We start from the raw sequence: 23,464 nt of genomic DNA on the forward strand, positions 1-23,464 counted from the left end.
AGAGCTGGTGGGGAGGCTGGCTGGCTACCTCCCTTCTCCCTGCTGAGCTGCTGCCCCCTGCTGGCCACCCTCATGCTCCCTGCAGCCTTCCCCTCCCTGCACAGGCACCTACCTCTCCACAGGCCTTGGTGCTTGCATGCTTCTGTGGACAGGGAGCTCACCACCTCACGGAGCAGCCTGCTCCAGGCGGAGATGCTTCTGCCTCTTAGGAAAGTTCTTTGAAATTAGCTGAAGTCTGAATGCTGGTTACATCACCTGTTTATTTATAGCCATACCCGCTGGAGTCACTCCTTTTCTTCTTCATCACCATCACCATCGCCATCGCCATCGCCATCGCCATCGCCATCGCCATCGCCATCACCATCACCATCGCCTGTCTATGTACCAGGTGCATTATGTTGTTCAGTCCTTTCAGCACCTGTGAGGCTGGTACCTGTGTCATCCCGTCATACAGTCGGGGACCCGTGGCTCAGAGGAAGTGTCACCTAGTGTGCCACACAAGCAGGAAGTCTCAGGCCCCTCATGCCCCCGCCCCAGCTTGTTTTTACCGCCCTGCTGCCCACATAAACACACACCTTCCTCACCTGCAGGAGACTAACTCCTCCTCCAGGAAGCCCTCCTGGCACAGCCAAGGGGAGGGAGGGAGCACTCCTCCCACAGGGAGAGGAAGGAGGGGTGGGGATGCTGGGCCCTGTCTGCGATGTGGATGAAGCTGTGGTGACATAGTGGGGAGGGGGCCTGCTGCCCCTGTCCTCTCCGGGCCAGGCGGACCCCCCACTTGCCTGGCAGGGCCCCGTGAGTCAGCCTTTGAGAGGCTGGCCTGGGCCTGCTCTCACGCAGCCGCTGGCAGGGTGGGGGCCTCTGGCAGGGTGACATCCTCTTGCAGGCCTGTGGCCGGGCTGGCCCGTGCACACCAGCTGCCACGGGGCCTCAGCAGTGCCGAGAGGTGAGCCGGGCGAGCAGACGTGACTGCCTCTCAAAGGACGAGGCAGGACAGGCACGAGGGGCCGCCTGCATCCGGCCTTCCCCAGAGCACCAGGCCACATGCCGGAGAGGCGCCTGCGGGTGTGTGAGGGGGACGGACTCTCCCGGCCGCCCTCCACGGCACAGTGCCCTGGGCATGCCAGGCACCCTCAGCCCTGCCTGCCACCTTCCATTTCTCCGTCTCACTGCTGAGACCCAGGGAGCGGCTCCAGTCAGGGCTCCCCGGCTGGAATGCTACCATCTCAGCTGCAAGCTGGCCTGGTGCACACCACTTCGGTGCTGGGCAAAACTTCCAACCCCGGCTCCTTCGTCCATCCCCGCCGGACCCCTGCTGGGTGCCCTGCAGTCCCCGCTTGCGTGCCTCCGCCGATGGGAGGCTCATTCAAAACAGCAAGGGCCTTCCTGCCCGCAGCAGGAGGTTTGTCTCCCCGAGGCTGCCTTCACGAGGCCCGACCCTGCCCCCAGGGCCTCGGAACTACATAAGCCTTTCTCCCCATGTCTGGAGGAAGTTGGCCAACTTCCTGTTGAATCTTCTCTTGAGCCAAAGCTGGGGAGAAGGGGGGGCTGTGAGAGACCCCTCAGAGGACTGGGCTGCCTCGGCTGAGCTGCTGGGACTCCAGCCCTGGCCTGCCCGCGTGGGGTGCAGAGTGGAGAGAGTTCTCGGCAGAGCTGACCTGTGTGTCCCCCGCCTCTTTGGGGGGCCTCGGAGGCCCAGGCCTGAGTCTGGCTGGGACATGTTCAAAGCGAGAGGCTGCCCGGGGTTCCTGGCTTTTCCCGGGTGGACTTTGCAGAGGGATGGGGGGGATGGGGTAGGGGGGTCTGGGCTGAGTGCCTGCAAGTTCCCGCCTCAGCACGCTGACTCCCAGGACCGCCCCAGCCTGGGGCTTCTCCACCGGCCAGTCAGACCTCCTCCCATTGCTGCTCCAGTACAGCCCTCACTGGGCCCTGCCCACCCAGGTCCTACCCCGAGAGCATGCGGGCGGCTCACTTCCTCCTGGAAGCCCGGGGCCTCCACATCCCAGGCACGGAGGCAGGGCACACGAAATAGAGGACACGAACACGTTCGTCCCTGCTAAGTGTCGTCTCATTAGATCCGCCCACTGCTCCAGCCGCCACCTTCTCCTAGAGCCCAGCTCTGGCATTGGGCATATTTGCCATCGTCCCCAGCTGCGTGACATCCGCAAATTTGATAAGTAGATGAAGCGAGTTTGTCTCCGAGGAACCCCCTCCCTGCCCTGGGAGGCTGGAGCACAGGCGTGCACGGGTGTGCGAACTCAGGCCACACACACACACACTCACACCCATCCACACACTCACACTCACACCCACTCACTCACTCACACCCACTCACTCACACCCACCCACACACACTCACACACACACTCACACTCACACCCATCCACACACTCACACTCACACCCACTCACTCACTCACACCCACTCACTCACACCCACCCACACACTCACACACACTCACACACACACATGCACTCACACATGCACAGTCACACACATTCACACACACACACACACACACACACTCACACTCACACTCACACTCTCACTCACTCTTCCCTCTCTGGCAGCTCGGCAGCCCCGTCCAGCTCCTGGCAGGACCCATGTGATCCTGGGACTCTGTGCCCAAGAGGGCCTGGGCTCAGCAGCCACCCGTGCACGTGTCCCCGTGGGGGATGGGACACTGCGGGACACGCATGCCTCCCCTCCACTGGCTGCTGGTACAGCCTCTGACCTGGCCGCGCCCCGCAGGCCCCTCCCCGCAGGCCAGCCGGCTCCCTCCCTCCCGGCCAGGACTAACCCAGCTCGATACACCTTCCAGGAAGAGCTGAGCTCCTCGCACCAGATGGTAATACCGACAGGGAACGACAGGGGGGAGGCGCTAGGAAGAACAGGGCCGCGGCTGTCTCACAGGTACTCACCTTCAACCATAGACAGGTTTCTCACAGCCCCGGGGTCGGAGGATGACACGAGGCTGTGAAAACACGATGCTTGATGGGTCTGTGACTCAGAAAACAGACACATTTTGAGAGCCGACCAAGGACAGGCTACGCTCTGACTTGGTGGCTGTACCGACCCTGACCCTCCGGGAGGCATGGCTGAGCTGTGTGCAGCATCGCAGGTCAGCCTCCTTGTCTCCCGGCTTTGGCTCCTGAAGGCCGGCCCAAGGCCCGCCCTCCCGTCCCTGTCAAGCTGCAGCTCGCAGCCGCGCGGAGCCGTCTTCTCCCTCGTGTGTGTCATCGCCCCCTGGCGCGGGGGTCAGGGCAGGATTCCCGGGTGGCGCCTGCTCTCCATGCTGCCGGCATTACTGGGATAAACACTCCAATGGGATTCAACCGTCTCTGCTGAATTTGGCTCAAGTAGTGACAGGCGGCCTCGGACCCCTTGTGTCCGGCTTCACCTCCACTCTACACACCCCAGATGCTTCCTGGTGGCTGTGGGGGGTGGGCCCAGCACAACCACGTGGGTGAGGCTCCTTGCTGCCTGCTGTTGCTCTATCCTTCTCGTCAGGGGACCCCCAGATCCTGTCTGTGCAGTGATTGCGTGGTGGGGAGACCCAGATGCTACCACGGAGCCCACTGGATGTGGCCTTAGCACAGCCCCAAGGTCTCAGGTCTGGGCAGCCCCCTCCCACCCATCCCCCCTGAGCCGCCCAGTCCCCTCCCAGCCTCCGGGACCGATGCTGGAGTGCGGAGGACTCGGGCGTGTCCTGCATTCCCCATGCCTCGTCTTCCCACGGGGAAGGCAGCAACACTGTTTACCCGAGTCACTCAGCGCTGCCAGTAGCAACCGCCCCAGAGTCCTGGTGGCTTTGTCAATACTAGAGGCCCGATGCATGAAAGTCATGCAAATGAAAGTTGTGCAAGAGTAGGCCTCCCTGCCGAGACCGGTTTGGCTCAATGGATAGAGCGTCGGCTTGGGGACTGAAGGGTCCTGGGTTCGATTCCGGTCAAGGGCATGTGCCTTGGTTGCGGGCACATCCCCAGTAGGGGGTGTGCAAGAGGCAGCTGATCGATGACTTTCTCTCATTGATGTTTCTAACTCTCTATCCCTCTCTCTTCCTCTCTGTAAAAAATCAATAAAATATATTAAAAAAAAAAAAAAAAAAAAAAAAGAGTAGGCCTCCCTGCCGAAACCGGTTTGGCTCAGTGGATAGAGCGTCGGTCTGCGGACTGAAAGGTCCCGGGTTTGATTTCGGTCAAGGGCATGTATATTGGTTGCAGGCACATCCACAGTAGGGGGTGTGCAAGAGGCAGCTGGTTGATGTTTCTCTCTCATCGATGTTTCTAACTCTCTATCCCTCTCTCTTCCTCTCTGTAAAAAATCAATAAAATATATTAAAAAAAAAAAAAGAGTAGGCCTCCCCCCACTCCTTACCCCTCCACTGCTGGCACTGGCTCCCCTCCAGCACCCGGGACCCATGTTCCCCTCACAGAAGGTGGTTCGGAAGGATGTCTGATCTGATTAGCATATTACACCTTTATTATTATAGACTAGAGGCCCAGTGCACAAAATTCATGCATAAATAGGGTCCCTAGCAGCTGCTGGCTGCCAACCGGGACCTTCCTTCGTTCCACGTCTGGTGCACTGGTCATTCCGCCGTTTGGTCGTTTGCATATTGCCTTTTATTAGAGAGGATGGTGGGTTTCTTGCTCACACTGCCGCACGGTGGGCCAGCTGGGGTGCGGGGCCCAGCCATGGCAGGGAAGAGGCAAGGTGTCCCGGCTCCTCCCCTTTCTGCCTCAACAGCCACTTGTCGCTCCCATCCCCACCCCCTGCTAAAGCAGGCCGTGGCCACGCCTGGTTTCAGAGTGGGGAAGTAACCTTTCCTTGTGCCAGGAATTTCGGCAAATGGCCTCAGTGACGCTCTGCACATGAGCTGCCCCGTCCTCAGACCACGATCCCCACCACACCGCTCCCCCAGTGCAGCGTGACCTTCCAGGTCCCGCCGGGCCGGCGCCGGGCCTGGCCTGAGAGCGAGGCTTTCCTTCCCCGCCCCGGAGCCCCACCCTGCTCTGCGGTGCAGGAGGCCCAGGTTCAGTTCTGACCCCCGCTCTGTCCACCGACGGCCTGCAGGTGGCCCCTTCCCCTCGCCCTCCCCCGGGGCCTCCTCACTGGGTGGCAGCGGAGGCCGGAGCCCTCTGAGGACAGGCTCCAGCACCCAGGCCCCGCCATCCAGGCCCGCGTGTCCCTCCCCTGGAGGCGGCTGCTCTGCTGCTAGGGACCTTATTTATGCATGAATTTTGTGCACTGGGCCTACCTCTGTTTCCTCTTTACTTGGTGGGATCGGGCCCAAGGGTGAGAGTGGAAGTGATGAGGCCTCCAAGACCTGGTTCAGAACGGGCACCTCCCACTGGTCAAAGGGGTCATGGCCGGGCCTGCACATTCCACGGAGAGGGAGAGGGCCTGGACGGCAGCTCTGCACGGCAGGAGGCGGGCAACGTGGCACCACCAGCTCAGGAGGCACCACGGGCGTCAGAGGGCTCTGGTCTGCCCAGGGCCAGGCCCGCCTCCACACGCGGGAGGCTGGGGTGGAGGCTGGCGTGCACGGGGGAGAGGGAGAGTCCACAGATGGAGCTGGGGGCCAGGTGGACTCCACACGCAGGGCCCCCTCCCAGCCTGGCTCTGCTGCGCGGGGGTTTGCACGCGCTGGTGTTTGCAATCAAAAAGTTCAGCGGCCCTTCCGCTGTGCTTCAATTAGTCCCTGTGAAATCCAAATCACTTCATTTGCAGAGAAGGGCTTAATTGCAAAGGAAACGAGGCAAAGGGAATTCTGTTGGCTGTTTTCATTGAAGAAAATTACTGTACTTTCCCTGTCTCCTCAGCAAACAGAACCGAGTTGAAATTGGGCTGTGATCCCCAGGGACGCCTCTCTGCCTTCCTCCTCCAGCTCCGGCACTTCTCCCCACTCCATGCTCGCCGCACCCGTGAGGCTGGAAGGATCACCTGAGACTCCACGGGCCTCCGCCGTGGCCTGCCCCCGCTTTGGGCAGGAAGAAACCCCATCCTTCCTGTGAAGTGCCCTCCCTGCCTTTCTCCCTCATCAGGCTGCAGAGAAGTCCCATTTCAGAGGGCTTCCCCGCCAGCGAGGCCTGGGCGTGTCTGGTTTGTGCCTGGCAGAAGGCAGGCGAGAGGGGCCTCCTAGGCCTCTTCCTCGGAACCAAGGCGGTTTTATTCTGTTTCCGGCAAAGCCACAGCAGACCTGAGCATGGCTTCCCCCTCTGCTCTTTGGAGGAAGGAAGAGAGCAGGGCTGAGAACATGGGCTCTGGAGCTGGGCTGTCTGGATTCAAACCCCGGCTCCCTCACCTCCCTGAGTTCCTTGTGCCTCAGTTTCCCCCCTATACAGGAGCTAAAACACACCCACCACTGTGGTGGTTGTGAGGACTCAGTGGGCTATATGTAACTTACCATGTGTGCCATAATGCTAGCAGTGTGCCTACCTCATGTGCCTCCTGCCCTCAGTGGGCTAATTTTAATAATTTATTTCTTAATAACTTTCCCTGCTGTCGGGATAAAGCAGTTGGCCCGAGGTCCAGCCAGAAAAGGCAGAGCAGATCCCGAGGACCCTCTCTCTAGTGTGTTCTCCGGCGCCGGTGCAGAGTTGGCTTGTTTTGAAGAGCTGGGCTGGCTCGAGGCACCACCACTCCCTGCCCTCCCCGCTGGGGCGGCCGACAGGATAATGGATCCGAGTCCACACACCTGCCTCCACAAAGGCTTTTTTGAGGCTCAAAGTCAATGGTGTTTTAATGAAGGGAGCAGCTGCTGCTGCAGTTCCTGTGATCAGTCAGTGACAAATGGCCGTGTCCACCTTTTCTGAGCTGACTCCCGAAGGTGGCCTGGAGCTCCTGGGACACCCAGGGCCGAGATTTGTGGGTACCACCTCCCCCTCCAGCACCCCGTTCTTTATCGGAGCCCACCAGCCAAGAGGCTGCTTGTCACTGAGGAAGACAGGCCCGTGGACCTGCCTGGGCGGGTCCCTCGGTGCAGAGCCGGACCTGGGCCACCTGAGGACGCCCTGGGCCTTTGCACTCTGTGGACCGTAAAGAAAGAGCGGCTGGTGGGCTTGTAATTTCGTGTTTTCATCTCTCCTGCTCTCCAGCTTCACAGAAAGGGAGCTAAGGCCTGTGTTAGCTCGCCCCCAGCTTAAGACAAAAAGACGGCGGAGGGAAAGTCTCCCTGCAAAACTGAAAGGGAAGTGGCTCCTTTTCCTCCGGGTCCTTCATCAATTTAGCGGATAGGAGGACAGGCACCAGCCACCCTACAGGCGGGGACAGCCCAGGCTGCCTTCTCCCACGCTGGGTGCTGAGGAAGGCCGCTCCTATCTCGGAGCCAACCCCACACCCACAGCCTCACCAGCACCGGCTGTGCCGCAGGGCCGATGGCGCTAGGCCCTGAGCCCACTCGGTAAACCTCTGCCCCGCGGCGGCCGCCCTGCAGGTGCAGTCCCAGGGCCCAGCCCTCGGGGTGCCCCCTCTGCCCCCAGCATCGGGGACACTGCCAGCCCCACTGCTGCTCTTGCCTGTCCCCCAGGGGCGGGAGCACCGGGGCCTGAGGGGAGCAGGAAACAAGGCGAGGGAAGAGGCTCTATCAGGCTTCCCGCCAGCCCGCCTGAGGGCTGCTTGTCGAAGCGGAAACAGGCTCTGCAAGTCCCGGGTGCTGGAGGGCCTGGCCCTGCGGGGCTGAGCCCTGAGGGAGGGAGGCCCAGTGCCCGGCACCCCACCCAGCCCGCGGCCTCTCCCAGTGGCCTCTCTGCACAGCCAGTGCTCCCGTCCCTCGCCCCCTGCTCCTCGGGGAAGGGAACACAGCCCAGGGGAGAAGCTCATCGTTCTCAATAAAGCGTTTATCCCTTTCAATCCTGATGGTGACGCCTGTTGTCTTATTCTGGCCGGAGCCTGATTATGAGACAGGTACTTGCCCGGGCCCGCCGACCACCCAGTGAGAGGAAATGATCGCACTGCTCAGACAAGGGAGACTGAGCTTTATTAAGAAAAAATACCAGTAAGACCAGCAGGGGTGGCTAATGCCTTTGGAGGCAGCTTCTGCGCCTCCCCATCTGCCACCTGCTGCAGATGTGAACATCTGGGATGAGACTCCTCTGGAGGCTCTTGCACTTAACAAGGCGCCTCCGGCCTGTTTCTGGAGACTCCCACCCCCAGGCCCCTGCTGAGCCAGAGGGTGTGAGGAGCGGCAGGCAGGCCCCCTGTGGCCAGCAGGGGCAGTGGTGCGGCCCCGCGCCTCGGGTGCTGCAGGTCCTGGCTCCCCAGGCCTGGGTGGGCAGGCTGTGGTCGCTGTAAACAAGATCTCCGCACACAGGGGTGGGAGGCCCCCTGGGCGGATGCGTGCCTGCTGCAGGTCTGGTCTGTAAACCCGGTCTCTGTGACAGGCCCACTGCAGGCGAGCACGGAGATGGTGGCTGGTGGCAGCCTCCTCCTCCCCTCAGGCTGTGACTATGCCAGGCTCCTCCCTGGAGGCTACAGCAGCAGCTCACACGACAGGAGGCCCAGGGCCCAGGGCCGGGCATTCTGGACTTCTATTGGCCCTCCCCTCAGGATGAGGCCCCGTCCGGCTAGAGCTCCCAGCGAACCCTGAAGGCACATGGACGGCTGCTCCCGCCCTGCCGCCCCAGCCCACGCCCTGGCCCAGCCCACACCCAGCCCCGCGTGCTCGCCAGATTTCAGCCGCTGCTTCTCTTCTAGTCACGGACAAAGCTTTCTCCACTTTTCTGCCCGCAGAGGATGGGCCAACACAGAGGACAGCGACCCCACCGCCCCCATTCTCCTCCACCCTCCAGGGAAGCTCGGTTTTCCTACAAGCGACGCTCTGGAGACCTCTGGATGAGGGTCAGGAGGTGAGTCAAGGCAAGTGTGAATTCAGCACCAGCAGGTCGGCGGCCCTCTCGAGCCCTGGAGGGGAAGGCCCCGCGAGCTTTATCGCTCGGAGTCGGAGAAGAAAGAGGGCTTAGTCCACCTCCACACCAGCATGTCCTCTCCAGCCACGCGGTGCGACTCCGTCTGGATCCGGGACTCGTTGGAGGCCAGGAACTCCACGGCACGGTCCCAGACCCGCTTCATGCGCCTCCTGCAAAGAGAGGGCCCGGCTCAGCGGCCCGCTGGGCTCGGCTCTGCCAGGGCGGCCAGCAGGTCCAAAGGGAGGCGGAGCTCCCGGTCCCACGGGGCTCCTGCAGCCGCCACTTGCTGGGCCCCGACAAATGGCTCGACGCGTTCTGCTCCTGAAGCCTTCCTTTAAAGGGAGCTGAAAGGGGCCGGCGGTGTCCGGAGCAGCCCTGCGTGTCCACGGGAAGGGGCTGTGCTCCTGGGCCTGCCACTGCACAGCCTGGCCGACGGCCCTGACCAGTGCTGTCTGCACCTTAATGCCTCCTGTGGGCTAATTAAATGTGGCTGCTGAGTCCAAACCCCACAGCACGTCAGGGGGTGCGAAGAGCTAAGCACCCCGCTGGGGAGGGTGAGAAGCAGCAGCCACCAGGCAGAGGCCCTCCCCAGCGGGGGGCCGAGGCCAGCAGCCAGAGGTCCTGCACCCCCTCCGAGCGCCCTCCCGACCAGACACAGACTCCAGGGCCGCCAGGGAGGCGGCTTCCCAAGCCCCTGCTTTTGTCAGCTGCAGACCACCTGCCCTCGGACCCGCGCTGCGTGTGCGGAGGGAGCATGTGTGAGCGAGAGCAGGAGGGCTCACCCTGGGGAGGCCAGGGGGGAGCTCCCGAGGTGGCCTGCGGTCCGGAGGCAGAGGGGTTGAGGAGGCTGGCTTCCCCGGGATGGGTCCTGCCACTGACCAAACCCCACAGCTGGTTAGCAGCCCGTGCGGCTGGTCTGGCCAAGGCCACGCAGGCCTAGGGACTGAGCTGGTCCCGCTGGGCCCGAGGGCAGGCAGCCGGCACGTCGTGGGTCTGGGTCATCCTCCCCGGCTGTCCATTAACAGCTGATGAGCAGGCGGCCTGCAGCCTCTCCCCGAGCCCTGGCTCCCGCAGCTCCGTCTTTCAGGAGGAGGCCCTCCCCCCACCACTGGCGTGCCCACGCCGGGCCAGCAGGAGCTCAGCCGATGGACTGAGCGGCTCAGAGAGGAAGCAAGAGCCTGAGGCTCTGGTCACTCGGACCTTGGAGTGGCGCCCGGGGCTTCTGCTGACCACAGGGGCCGGGGTGCGGCGGCTGGGCCGGGACTGCAGTGCCACTTCTGGTCTCGTCTTAGTGAATGTGTGTTTGCAGTTAAAGCCCAGCAGTGTGCTGCCGTCGGAGGCGGGCGTGTGCCCAAGTGCGCCAGCGACCTTGTGGGCTAGGCCGCCTCCTGACACCCTGCTCCTCCTGGGACTCGTCACTGCCCACAGTGCACACTCTCCTTATGCATCTCCCCATCCTCCTCCTCCGCCAACACCCAGCAGGCTCCCCACTCCCCACGCCTCGCCGCCACGACAGAGCGGCAGGCCGCAGGCACCAACGCCCGCTTGGTGAGTGACGAACGCCCGCGGCCTCTGCGCCACGGGCCCTGCCGGAGTGGCGCTGTCAGTTCCGTGTGGAAGGGGCTCTGGAGGGCAGCGTGACAGGCCTGCCGTCCCTCCCGTGCCGCCGTGCCCTGGAGCAGACTCCACGCCCCCCGCTGCCGTGATACTGCGTCGGCGCGCACGCTGGGAGTGTGTAACGAGTGTGTGTGACTGTGGGAAACAGTCTCCTCCTCCTGGCCAGTGACGGGCTCAGGGGCAGGTCGGTCACCAGCTCTGGGCAGCGGGGCCTCGGGGAGTGGCCACTGGCGGCTCCGGGAAGTGTTTCCTTTGCTTGTGAGAGCAGGAAGCCCCTCCCTGGCTGGCCAGAACGAGGCAGACGCTGCTGCTGGCCAGCATCCTGTGACCATGAGGAACCCCAGCCGACAGCCTTCACCGAAGGCAAGCCCACGAGAATCCAACTTCCCTGCCTGGCCCCTGGGGCGGGGGGTGGTCCTAGCACTGCTGCCCCAGCGCCCACCCCTCCGTCTAACGGTGCTGCCCTCTCTACAGCAGAGGACACGCTCCTCCACGTGCCCGAGTGTCCTCCCACAAATGCCGAGGCTGGAGGAGCGGGGTGTGGACGCTCCCCACCTGGAAGCCGGCCGCGGCCTGAGGCACTGGGTGGGGCAGACCCCGACTCACCGGCTCTGCGGGGGGATGAGTGTGTCGCGCACGTGCAGGATGCCCACGTACGGGTAGCGCTCCATGTCCTGCTCCCAGTCCACGTAGTGGTCCTGGACCACATCTGCAGGCCAGAGGGCACAGGTTAGGGCCAGGACGCCTGGCAGAGGCGGGCAGCCTTCCCCCGGGCCACACACCTATGATCTTCTTCACCATCTCATACATGGCCTGCTCCTCCTCTTCTAACTTGCGCCACCGATATTTCAGGTAGATCAGGAGTCCCCACAGAAAGGCCAAGCCTGCCAGGAAGAGAGCACCATTAGAGGCTCACATCACCCAGCCGCTCAGACCTCCTCGGTCTCACCCGGGCCCGGCACTGCGTGGAGGCTGTGGGTGAGCTCAAATGGGTTCCAAGTACCTGCTATGTGGCCGGCCAGGGCTAGCAAGCAGGAAACAAAGGATGCAGGAATGCAAAGGAGGACAGCTCGTCAGTGAGCCTCTCCCTTCCGCCAGCTGTCACCACAGGTCCCTCCACCGTCCAGAACTCGGCTCCTCCCACCCTCCCAGCCTTAGTTCTCCTTCCTGGTGAACCAGACCCAGGCTTTCTCTCTCTCTCTCTCTCTCACACACACACATTCACATGGCCTTTTGTTCCGCAATGCCGCTGTGGGTAATGATGTCTACCTGACAGCGTGGGTGCAGGAGCTGTGTGCACGCCCAGGTGCCTGGGTTTATAACCAGCTCTCTGGGCAGAACTGGCAGCTCTGCGACTCAGCCTCTGCTCAGAGGCAGCCCTGCTGTCAGGCACAGGTCTGAGCTCTGCTTTGGGCTCACAGGCGGGGCCTTCCTGCTTCCCAGGAGATGTTCACACTGTTCAGGGAGTAAAATTAGGCCAAGCTCCTGCTGCGCCTTCCTGGCAGCGGCCTGCAGCTGGGGTCCTGGGAGGGACAGCGCCCACTCCGGCCGGGCCAGGCTCCCCTCGGGAACAGGGAGCCTCTCTGGTGAGTCTCATGCTCTGGCTCCGACCTCCGGGGAAGATGGCCGGGCAGGGCTGGCTTGCTCATGTTCTCCATCTCATTAGACCTCAGGTGCACGAGAGGAACCAGCACTCCGGGCAGATTCCCGTCACGCATCACTCCCAGCGGGGTTTCGGAGCGGGCTGGGCGCTGGGCGAGCACTTACCCCAGAAGAAGATGAGCACGTGGGTGACGGCGGTGAGCAGGGCCCGGCTCAGGCGGCAGCCCACACCCATGCGGGGCCGGGCGGATTCCAAGCAGACCACCTTGTCCACGGCTGTCACCGGTTCAGATGGGTCTTCCCCTTTCAAACTGAAACAGGACACAGGCTGTCAACACGCCCAAGAGCTCCGAGAGCTGCAGTCTGTGCCCCTCTTTGAGCAGCAGGAGGAGGAGGGGCTGGGAGGCCTCTCTGTGCTGAGACAGACGACACCCTGGCTGCACTCTTCCGGAAATCCCCCGCGCTGGCCGTTAGGAGGAACAAAGCTGAGGAGGCAGCAGGCTTGAATCCCAGCCACTAAAGTGGGTCCCCCTGTTGGGCCTTTGACAGCCCCCCTCGGCGTGTGGAAGATTAACTATAGACCCGACCCCCTCCCGCAGAGAGCAGTGGGAATGTTGACGGAGTCGCCGTCTTGCACTGCATGGCAGGAGTGGAAGACGCACGTCCGGGAGAGCGTGCCTTTCTCGGGGCCGAGGGGGCACAGAAGCTGCCTAAGGAGGAGATCAGGAGGTGCCTGGAGGCAGGGCACCCAAACTGGCTCCGTGAGGCCAGGCCCCAGCGCAGCGCCTCCGCCCTGGTTCCTGGCAAGGAGGTGCCAGGACCCGCGGGACACCGACACCCACACCTCTGGTGACGAGCCATGGGCTGGACTGAACACCTGAATGGCTGGTACCTGAAGTGTCCTGGTTTCTCGTGACCCACTTTCACCCTGGTTGTCTGAGCCAGCTCAGCCACCTCCCAAAATGAAGAGGCGAGTGAGTGTCACGCTCCGTGCCTCCAGCCCCCGCCTTCTCTGACAGGGATCGCCAGCCGCTCAGGCAGGCTTTGTTTCGTAAGCCAGTGCATTTCATGGGGCCATGCACCCAGCTCCCAGGCTCAGGCTGAGCTGCCCGGCTCCGCTGGATGCACAGCTGAGGGAATTAGTGATTTGGTGGATTAGAGAGGAAGAGAACAAAACCCGAGTGTTTTAGCATCAGGAGCTGTGACTTCAACAGAGCCCCCGACGAACCCTGAGGAATGGGAGCGGGTGATGAGGCGAATGCTTTTCTGGCAGGAAACTCTTGGTGTCCAGGTGTCAGCCGGTGTCACCCCTCCTCCCCCCGCCCGTCCCACGGGCCTTTCAGGAAGGCAAAAGGGCTCGCTGTCTGCCATCGCTGCTCACCGGAGAGAAATGAGGCAGAACCACCCAGTCAGAATAAAACCCAGCATTTCCTTGTGTAACTGCCATTCTGAGCAAAACCAACACACAGAATCCTTTCATCGTAAATGAAAACTAACCCGAGGAAAGGCACGTGGAAAGCTGCCTTCTCCAGAAACCGCGCAAGTGGCGGATGGAAAGCTCGGATCTGGTACTTGCCCTGTGTCTCCCCGGAACTGCTCCTTGTCCTGCATTCCTGACGCTCTTCCTTCCGCTAGCTTTCAGCCCAGCCCACACCCGCACGGAGAGACCCGCCCTCCCACTTTCAGACTGGCGCCTGCGGGAAGCTAGGAGGCCAGCTGACAGGTGCCCCTGCACACTCACCAGATGCCCACGTCCTTGTTACTGCTTAGTATCCAGGTCAGTGCGGCTTCAAACTTGGCGGCGGAGCTGCCGGTCACGTTCTGCGGGAGGGGCGGGAGGTTAGCTCTGTGTCCGGGCAGAGCAGCTAGGCAGCATTACTCTGCTGCTGGGGTACGGAAGTCCTCTCCTGGGTCCTCTGCACGTCCCAAAGAGCGGCTCTGCTCAGTGCGCAGTTAACTGGCAGGAAGGACGTCTGAGGCTGGTGAGAGCCGAGGCAGAGGCTGTAACTGGAGGAGGCGACGTGGGAGCACACGCGGGAAAGAAATGCGGGGCTGAGGCAGCCGGAAGGACCGAAGCCAGCCAGGTGGCAGCTCCTCTTGGGTAAAATGAAGAAGTGTGGGGGGCGGGGTGGCCAGCTGAGTGGCCTTGGGCACGCCCCTGCCCCTCTTTGGGCCTCAGTTTCTTCCCTTGTGAAGTGAAAACTGGACTAGGTGACCATATCCCTGCCAGCTCTATGTATCCCCAATTCTACCCTGAGGCTGTGCGGGAGTCAAACGGGCCCCAGACAATGCACACAGCACGCAAGGAGGGAGAGGGCAGGCGACACATGAGCCCTTAAAGCTGCTGAGAAAGGGAGAAAAGAAGCGGAAGGAGGAGCAGTGACAGGCCAGTTTAGAAGGGCAGCCTGCTGTGGCCTGCACGCTGGCCAGCAGGGAGCCACGCACACACAGCAGGCCCGCTCTGGCTCATGCTCACCTTGGGCTCACTGACCCCCAGTGTGGCCTTAACTTAAGGTAGCCTAGCACTCAACTAAGGCAAAAAAAAGGGGGGGAGGGGCAAGAAAGCAAAACAAACAAACAACCCCCCAAAAAAACAACCCCCCAAAAACCAAACCAAACAAACACCAAACAAAATAAAAAGGGAAGAAAAACGAATGCAGGGTCTGAAAATCAATCCAAAAGCACCAGGCCCTCCCGGCGGCGAGTGCCCCCACTTACTGCTACATACTCCCGGGCTTCCGCTACAGGGATGCACTTGCTTTTCAGATTCTCTGGGTTTCCACACTCAAAGTTACCTAGGAGGAAAGACATTCACACACAAGGAAGATGAGAAGGTGACTCTGACACAGACTAACAGATGCAGCAAGAATCAAGCCATCAGCTCCGACAGGGAGCATGCGGCCTGGCGCTCTGGCTGCCGGGGCACCCTCACTCTGCAGCACAATCAAAAGCCACTTAGCTTGGATCGATTCCAGATCATTAAAACCTGACCTGCAAAGCAGTGTGATGATTTTCATTAAATGACTAAAAAGCTGCCCAATACCAGGTCAGTTTGCAATTGATCCCTAACAGGATCAGACCGATAGCTTTGGAAGGTACCGGATGGCGCTATAAACAAACCCAGCCTGGGCGGAAGAGCGGCAGCGATTCTGACAGATACAGGCAGGTGTCCTGGAACGCCAGGCCCGCTGTTTGAGGGTGGTGGGAGGTGTCCAGGTGTCCCGGGAGGAAGGGGCCTCAGCAGTGCTCCAAAGCTCCCTTCTAAGCTGCCTGGGGGGCCAGCTCCCGCCTCGGACGGACGGAGCTGGGAGCCTCCCCTGAGTCCTGCCAGCCCTTTGATTCCCGCCCAAAGGCCTCCCCTCTGAAAAGCCCCCAGCCTGCAGGGCCCCTTGTTCGGCCAAACTGCTCCGAACTCGGGGGCTTGCCACAGCCTTGGCTTTCAGTGCCCGCTGTGGTTCATCTGCCACAAGCCACTTCACCAAGAGAGCCCCTGAGCAGGGACAATGCAGGGCAGGGCACGTAAAGATCCTTCACCCTCCACATGTCTGACTGTCCTTCACCTGGCACAGCCGGGCTTCAAATAGCAAGCGTGCGTGTGTGCGTGCTGAGGAGGGAGTGGCTGAAGGTAATATTAAAAATCATGAGAATGAACTGAAGCCCATCCTTCCTACTTCAAAGTTGATCTTCACCCTCTGGGTCATGTGGGACCATGCTGGCTGCTCCTGCCCTGCCCAGGCCTGACTGACCATCGTCAGGCCCGACTGGTCTCCTCCTCCTCCCTCTCATTCACACGTGTTAAAGCTTTAACATAAGCCTGCTCAGATGCCACTACTCCACCTAAGCTGCTGCCACTTTTGCCTTCTTGGCACCTGCTCCCGGCATGTCACGTCCCTACGCAAAAGCCCCTTGGCCTCACTGCCCACAACGTTAAGCCCCGGTGTCCTGGCATCCGTGGGACCCACCGGACCCTTCCAATCTCCATTCCCTGTTTCTCCTTCCCTCATGGAGCAATTTCCATCCAGACCCTGTAACCTCCTGCCTGTTGGCCCCACCTCCCCCGCATTTACAAAACCAAGCCGACCTGGGCTTCGGGGCCTCCCAAGACACTTCCCCATTATTCTAGCTAAAGGCATCGTGCCTCTCGGGACCTCTGGCCCTCAGCTCTCCTCCAATGGCATCTCCTATCGCCCGGTGGTCAGCGATAGGTGGCCTGCGGCAGGACCCTGAACCCATCCTGTATCCTGTGCCCTGGCCAGAGCGGACTCCGGCGGGCAGGGGAAGGGAGGACCGCCCAGCAGAGAGCACGCACTCCCAGCAGCTGCCTCCGAGAGATGCACGCCCGCCGGGCTGCCCCTGTAAGGCTTGTCGGAGGACAGCGGGAGCCAGCCTTGGATGGTATAAGTGATGACCACCTGTGGAGACTGGAGGGGGGATGGCTACTAGGATTCACCGTTTAAGAGCAGGAGCATCTCAACTTTATTCCCTGGGGGTATTATTAAAACACAGGCTTTGAATCAGTTGGTTTGGGATGGGACCTGAGATTCTGCATTTCCAATAAGCTCTCAGCTGCTGCTGCAGCTGCTGCTGCTTGGACCACAACCGAGTCACACACGTTTAGAACGCCCTTGTGGGCCAGAATTTATATCCCAAGCACCTGGGCCACAGGGAAATGCCCATAGGACGCTCTTCTGAGGAGTGCAGATGCTCCCTGAGCACCTCCAGTCTCCCACCAGGAGGAGGGAGGAGAGCTGAGGGCCCAGCCCACCCAAACCTGACTCCCCAGCAATGGCCTTAGACAACGGCTGTCCCGTGGGTAAGAGTGCCTCCTGAACATCCCACAAGACTGACCAGCCCCTCCTGGTTCTCGTGCCAAGTACGTTTAACTTGGCACAGCCCATTCGCCCATTCCATCAGCAAGTGATTCCGAGAGCCTCGCAGACCAGGTGTGGGAAGGACACAATGCAGGCGACATCTCTAGCCTCGAGGACCATTTACCCAATAAAACAGCAGGGATCCCGGGATAGATCTTTCCCGGGTGCGGGGAGTGCCTCCTCTGGAGGACGGCACTTGGATTTCATTTTATAGAGGAGAGCCCTGGCCGATGCGGCACAGCTGGCTGAGCGCTGTCCCATGCACTGAGAGGTCACCAGTTCGAGTCCCAGTCAGGGCACATGCCTGGGTTGTGGGCTGGATCCCTAGCAGGGGGCATGCAGGCAGCAGCCGATCCATGTTTCTCTCTCATCAATATTTCTCTCTCTTTCCCTCTCCCTTCCTTTCTCTCTAAAATCAATAACCACCCCTCCCCCCAACATATTTAAAATAGAAAAGAGAGACTCAAGATGACTCGGTAACAGAGATGGAGGCCCAGAGACTACCTGAGACGGTGAGGGAGTTGTCCAAGGTCCTGAGCCAGCTAGTATGACTGGGACCAGATTTGACACGAAGGCCGTGGCAGGCTGGACGGGCCTGAGTGTGCTCAGCTCACCACCGACCTATCTCCTGCATGGGGCTCTCTGCCTACCCAGGCCGACCATCTGGTGCGGGCAGGCCTCCAGGTGCAAGCACCCAGACTCTGAGACCGGGGTACTGGCCCCTGCCCCTGCCAGTGAAACAGGGCGCCCCGAAGCCCGAGGTGGGGCTTATTCAGAGAGGCCAATAGCTACTGAAAGGCCTGTGCTGTTCCAGGTGAGAACCAAGTGGTTTTGCCCAAAGGCAAGGCTTAAACAGTGTCAGAGGGCAAGCAGGGGCTGGTTTCTGAGTGTCTTCTGGGCGGCGCCCACAGAACGCCTCAGCCGCCCCGGCCACAGGCCCATGCCCGGCTCGTGAGGATCCGGGGCCTCGAGACCTACTCACCGGCTTGGATGGCCAGGAAGTTGTAGAGTTCGTGCAGCATCTCCAGCAAGGCCGCCTTCTGCTTGGCCTGACAGAACTGAGCACAGGACAGCGTCAGCAGGGCGGTGGGCAAGGAGGCAGTCTGTCTGGCACTACCTCGTCAGCCACACTGGCAACACCTCATACTTTTAAAACATAAAAACCAATTCTGCAAAAACGGTGGGCTGAGTGCAGGGCAGAGCGAAGACACAGTCACCAAGGGCTGCCATCCTGGAGGCCCTGCCCTTCCCCGGTGCCTACGGAGTGACGGCCATTAGTGGGCCGAGGGCAGAGGCAAGGCGGCTGCGCGAAGCAGCGCTGTAGTCCCGGGAAGCTACCCAGCGACCTCTCCCCTCGGGCCACTCCCACCCCTGGTGGAGACTCAAGTGCCTACAACATGCCCATCGATTGTCTGTCTTGTGGAGTATCTGCTGTAAAAAGTAAAATTTTTAGCAACCTTTGAAATGATAGGGGGAGAAAGGCCATCTGCATGAGAAAGTAGGAGCAGGAACATATGCAGACCTAGCCCTCCAGCAGCGGTAACAGTTGAGGCCATCTCCCTAGATTCATGGATTGCTCTCCTCAAGTGGACAGAGAGCCAGGCGCTGTGCTGAGTGGTTTATACGTGAGTGCGCACAGAATCGTCACCACACTCCTTACTGTACCCCAATTTCTCAGATGGGGAGCCCGAGGCTCAGAGACCTTAGGTAAGCCATCAAGGTCCCACAGCTCATGAGAGGTGGGGTCAGGCCAGCCGACTCCACGCCCCACACTTCAGGCCGCCTCTGGTGTCACTGGGTAAAGCCTGGACTTTGAGTGGGGGGCCTGGGCCTGGGCTGGTCCCACAACGGCAGAAGGAACTGACAAAGCTTTCCTCCCCGGGGCTCATCAGCTGCCTCACCTGAATGTGAGGGGCCTGGTTTGAACTCTCTGAGGCAAGACTTGTCCCCTCACGTTGCCCAAAGACCCAAGAGCCTTTGCAAGTACACATGACCGCAAATGGTCAGAAACAACCCATGTGGCTTCTAGTGGAGGCAGGCACCTAAACTACTTTAAAGAATGTTTCAGGTGGGGAAATGTTGGAATAATCTAACTGAATATATGCCAAGAATCCAATTCTATAAACGTGCATACAGGGATAAGAGGGGAAGGAAAGATCCCCAAAACGTTAACAGTATTATCTCTAGGTGGCAGAGTCATGGGTGGCGCTCCTTTCAAGCGTTCCACACTAACATCTTTCATGTTCACACCAGAAACGCGGCAGTGACAAGGACCACTGCTGCACGTCCCCAACATCCAGGCCAAGCAGGCTGATGCCACCGAAAGGAAACAGGACACAAAGTCCCAGCCAACAGGACTGCCAATAAGACAATACGCCTGCTCCCAGCCTGTCCCCATGTTTTCAGGAGCAAAAAGGCAGAAAGAAAATACAGTGTCACGTCTGCTGAGAAGAGAAAGAAACTCAAATGCCCTGCTGGGTCTGGGTGAGCTGGAGCCACACAAAAAATGAGACTTTCAGCAAGAGCCTCAGCACAGCACACGTGCCTCCCGACCGGTCTGTTCCCAGACCCTCCCCAGGAAGGCCAAGGGCACCCCATGAACTCGCAGCTCCACGGAGCCCAGGAGGGCGCCCAGATGCTGGCCTTCCAGGCACCAATGTTCGTGGCCCAGCTGGCTGGCTGGGCGCACCTTTAGCAAGGCCTGGGTTGCACCGTCTGGCTCATGAGCAGGGCACAGGCAGGTCTGCTCAGAGGAGGGCCAGGGAACGAATCCATCCCTCAGCCGTGGGCCCGATCCATTTAGAGACGGGAAGGGTCAAGAAACAGAAACCAGGGAGACCTTTCTAACTACAAGACAACAAAATTAGCATCACCAGAGAAGTCTCACAGAAAGCTCTTTTCTTCCTATTTTAGTTTTCAGTCTTCAAAATTCCAGTCCCTCCTCTAGCTGCTGCCTACGTTTCTGGGTTCCTTCCTCTAACCATCAGTTGTGGTTTTTATGATGGAAGGAAAACGAAACCTATGAATGTGTTTCTACAAAACAACTGGAAAGCAAAGATATTTGGTGGATGAATGCAATGAATTAATGTAAAAAGAACTCACAAAACTTCAAATATGGCACAGCAGAAGCCAAGAGAAACCAGGATGCCCTTCAGAACGTGGGCGTGGGGGGAGCAGATGTGAACGGGGCGGGGAGCCCTGCAGACGCTTAGTTAGGAGACTGCTGGGCGTGCCCCCTGCCGCCCGGCTCCCCAGAGAGGAGTTAGACCGAAGATGTACTGCCTCGTGCTTCCCCAGACGGCCACCTCTCTGCACCCAGCTCCTCACGCATGCTCCCTTCACAGCTGCTCACTGTCCCCAAATACTATTTGTGGGGAACATTAAGGCTTCATAAAACAAATCTATAGACTAAGAGGACCAATTCCACTTCAAATGTGTTTCAAACACCCCCACACCCACGTCTCAAATCAGAACAGCATTTTCAGAGCCACAAAGTACTACAGGACAGAAGGGGGATTGACATCACAGCCTCCTGTCGCTTAGGAACCTCCGGCCTTTCACCACCAGCTGCGACCCCCGGGATGGACCGGGGCAGGGGACCCACATCCCAGGCGCCACCAGCAGAGCCGGGCCCAGCACCCAGACCGGTGTCTATGTCACACACGGGCTCCCGAGAGGACGGCACGTGCTGGGCGGGAGGAACGACAGAGAAGCTCACACTCACCTCATCGTTTTTCCTCTCGCAATCCACTGGTAACAATTTCACTGGGACCAGAAAAGAAACAGAGGAAATTAAAGTGTGGGCTGAGGAAAGGAATACCAAAAGGTCCCACTCAAAACCCAGGGGAGTAAACCATGACCAGCCTCAGGCGGGGTTGGAAAGCTGCCATCGGACTGCACTCTAATGAGCAAAAAATAAAATGCAAGTGCCCAGCCCTGGACTGGGATTGAGGACAGCGGGTCCTGGTGGGCTCTGGGTGACTCGACCTCACTCTTCAGTGCGAACAGGAACCACAGGGCCTCCCTGGCCTGACTCGGAGAGTGACCCTCAAACAAGGCAACATACGTGACAGTTTATAAAGTGTAAGTGATGACATGTTAAACACGGATGAATATGATCACGGGAGGGGAACTCTGGGTAAACCCAGGATAAGGCCAGCGCTGTTGGCTACGCATCCCACCAGGTAGTCTGTGCTCTGCCTGCGTGGTCACAGTGCCCGCTCCTGGCCTATGGGTCTTCAGCGAGGGACAGTCAGGAATTGAGCATGTGCCAGAGTATGGGGTCCCCGTGCCCACAGACGTGTCCACAACCAAATGCCGCCGGCTGCAGCAGCTAAGACCTGCACAGCTCCTGCCACAGAAAGATGTGGCCTTGGACAGCTCCGGGGCCAGTACTGGCCACGTGCACACGTGGCAAAGGAGTCTTTATGGTGAAGGAGTGTCACTTTTCACTGGGCTCCAGCAAGAAGCGCTCTGGTTGTCCGGTCAGATAGCTCAGGACCAGCAGCGCAGCTGTGCTTCCAGGGAAGCTCGCCCTCCTCCTGACCCAGGCAGTCCGCCCTGCAGACCTCGCTGCCGGCTGACCCTCGCCCTGTGCGGACAGGAGGGTGGTTGGGGCTCCCTGGACCACAGGACCCTCTCCTAACACCCCGAGGGCCCTGCAGGCTACAGCAAGGCCCCCCTTCACCGATTTTACAGCCGAGAAGGTTCTGCACACCCGCCACACAGGCGAGGAGGGCCCCGGGTCCAAAGCAGCGGGCACACGGGACCCGCCAGTGGGCGAGACCTCGAGACCTGAGGTGCCTCCCAAAGCGCAAACCGTGACTGCGCAGGAGACCAAAGGGGGGACGGAAAGGGAAGGGGGCGTGTGCCTGCTGGAGCGGGTGGCCTTTTCCAGAGGGAGAACCCATTGACGGCTCGCAGCGCGAGGCCGAGGGGGTCTGGAGGGCGGGCCGGGGCAGAGGGGGCAGCAGGGGTGTGAGGCCGGGAAGGCTGCAGCCTCGGGGACCTGGGCTCCTCCCGCCGCCTGGCCCTGGGGTGTGCCGCCTGGCCCCCGCCGACGTACTGTGGTCCTCCGCTTCCCGCGGCGCCGAGGGCCGGCCCATCTTCACCCACAGGATGCCCAGGAAGACGAAGAGCAGCCCCAGGCTCGCCCAGAGCAGCAGCCGCGACAGGCAGCGCTCCAGCCGCCGCCCCGCCTCGGGCCGGGCCTGCGCCGCGCCCGCTCGGGGCGCCCGCAGGCCGGGGCGCGGGTCGGGGCCGAGGGCGGGGGGCGGCCGGGCCGGGGCCCACCAGCGACGGGCCCGGAGGCCGGGCCTGTCGGGCGTCCGGGCGTCCTCGTCCTCCTCGGAGCTGCCCCGGACCGAGGCGCGGCGCCGCAGCGGCGCGGGGCGGGCGGCGAAGGCGGGGTCGCGGCTCGGGGGCCAGGCGGCCGCGGGCGCCCGGAAGTCCCCGTAGGCCCCGGCGGCAGCGAAAGCCGCGGTCGGAGCCGGCGGGGACGCCCAGGGCTCCGCCCGCAGAGCGGCCGAGGCGGGCCGGGCGCGCAGCGGGGCCTCCGCCCGCAGCCGCTCCTCGCCCCGCGGCCGCTCCTCGCGCAGCCGGGCCTCGCCGCGCAGGTGGCGCAGCTTCTTGCGGTAGACGTCCCGGGTGGTGTCGGTGATGGGTCCGGGCTGGAAGCCCAGGGCCTGCAGCTCCCGCCGCAGCTCCGGGTCTGACAGGCCGGCCATGGCCAGCAGCCGTCCCGGCGTGCACCGCGCCGGAACTGCTCCGCCGCTGGGCCAAGGGGGCGGGGCCGCGCCATGATGGGAAGGTCTCCGGGCGCCATGATGGGAAGGTCTCCGGGCGCCATGATGGGAATGTCTGGAGGGACCGGCGTGCCCGTCATGATGAGGAGGTCCTCTCCACACTGGGGAGGTCCCAGGCCCTAGGGGTTTGTTTTTCTTCCTTTTTCCCCCTCCTTGCTTAGTTCCAAGGTGTCTATATCTGAATCTCCCACCCCTTGCACAGCCCCTGACATGTTAGGCACTCAATAGAGTCATGTTGATTTTCATTGATTTTAGAGAGAGGAAAGCAGAGAGAGAGACATCAGTTTGGCCTTCCACTTCCTTATGCCTTCATTGGTTGCTTCTTGTATGTGCCCTGACCCGGGATGGCACCCACGACCTTGGTGTACTGTGACCCTCCAAAAACTGGCCCCTGGCAGGCGGGAGCCATGCTGACTTAGTGGGTGGCCTCTCCGCTTGGGGTCCCTTTGCTCAGGGACGGGCTGGCTTGGTCCCAAGTGGCCCCCAGGCAGCTAGGAGTCCGGCTGACCCGCGCGTGGCCTCAGGCTGGCTTTCCTGCCCCGCGGGGACCACGGAGGGCCGAGTGGGCTGTGGGGCTCTGGGAGGAGGCTGTGCCAGGCTGGCAGGGTTTTCTCCAGGAGAGTGGGCTCGGGTGGGTTTAGGCCTGGCCTGGAATCCCAGC

At 61.1% G+C, this 23,464-nt stretch overlaps 1 protein-coding gene across 1 annotated transcript; it reads right to left on the bottom strand.

Moving 5' to 3' along the window:
- Positions 1–7,963: 7,963 nt before the first annotated feature.
- LEMD2 (LEM domain nuclear envelope protein 2) lies at positions 7,964–22,766 on the bottom strand. Its single transcript, XM_084891181.1, has 9 exons — positions 22,065–22,766; positions 20,724–20,764; positions 17,982–18,057; positions 14,847–14,923; positions 13,870–13,949; positions 12,294–12,439; positions 11,309–11,410; positions 11,133–11,235; positions 7,964–9,079 (listed from the first exon to the last, which is right to left on the bottom strand). Exons 1-9 carry the CDS (start codon positions 22,723–22,725, stop codon positions 8,929–8,931), a joined length of 1,437 nt encoding a protein of 478 aa, XP_084747307.1. The 5' UTR covers positions 22,726–22,766; the 3' UTR covers positions 7,964–8,928.
- Positions 22,767–23,464: the final 698 nt, after the last annotated feature.

This window comes from Pipistrellus hanaki, assembly GCF_964339955.1.
Source record: "Pipistrellus hanaki genome assembly, chromosome: 7".
NCBI lineage: Eukaryota > Metazoa > Chordata > Mammalia > Chiroptera > Vespertilionidae > Pipistrellus > Pipistrellus hanaki.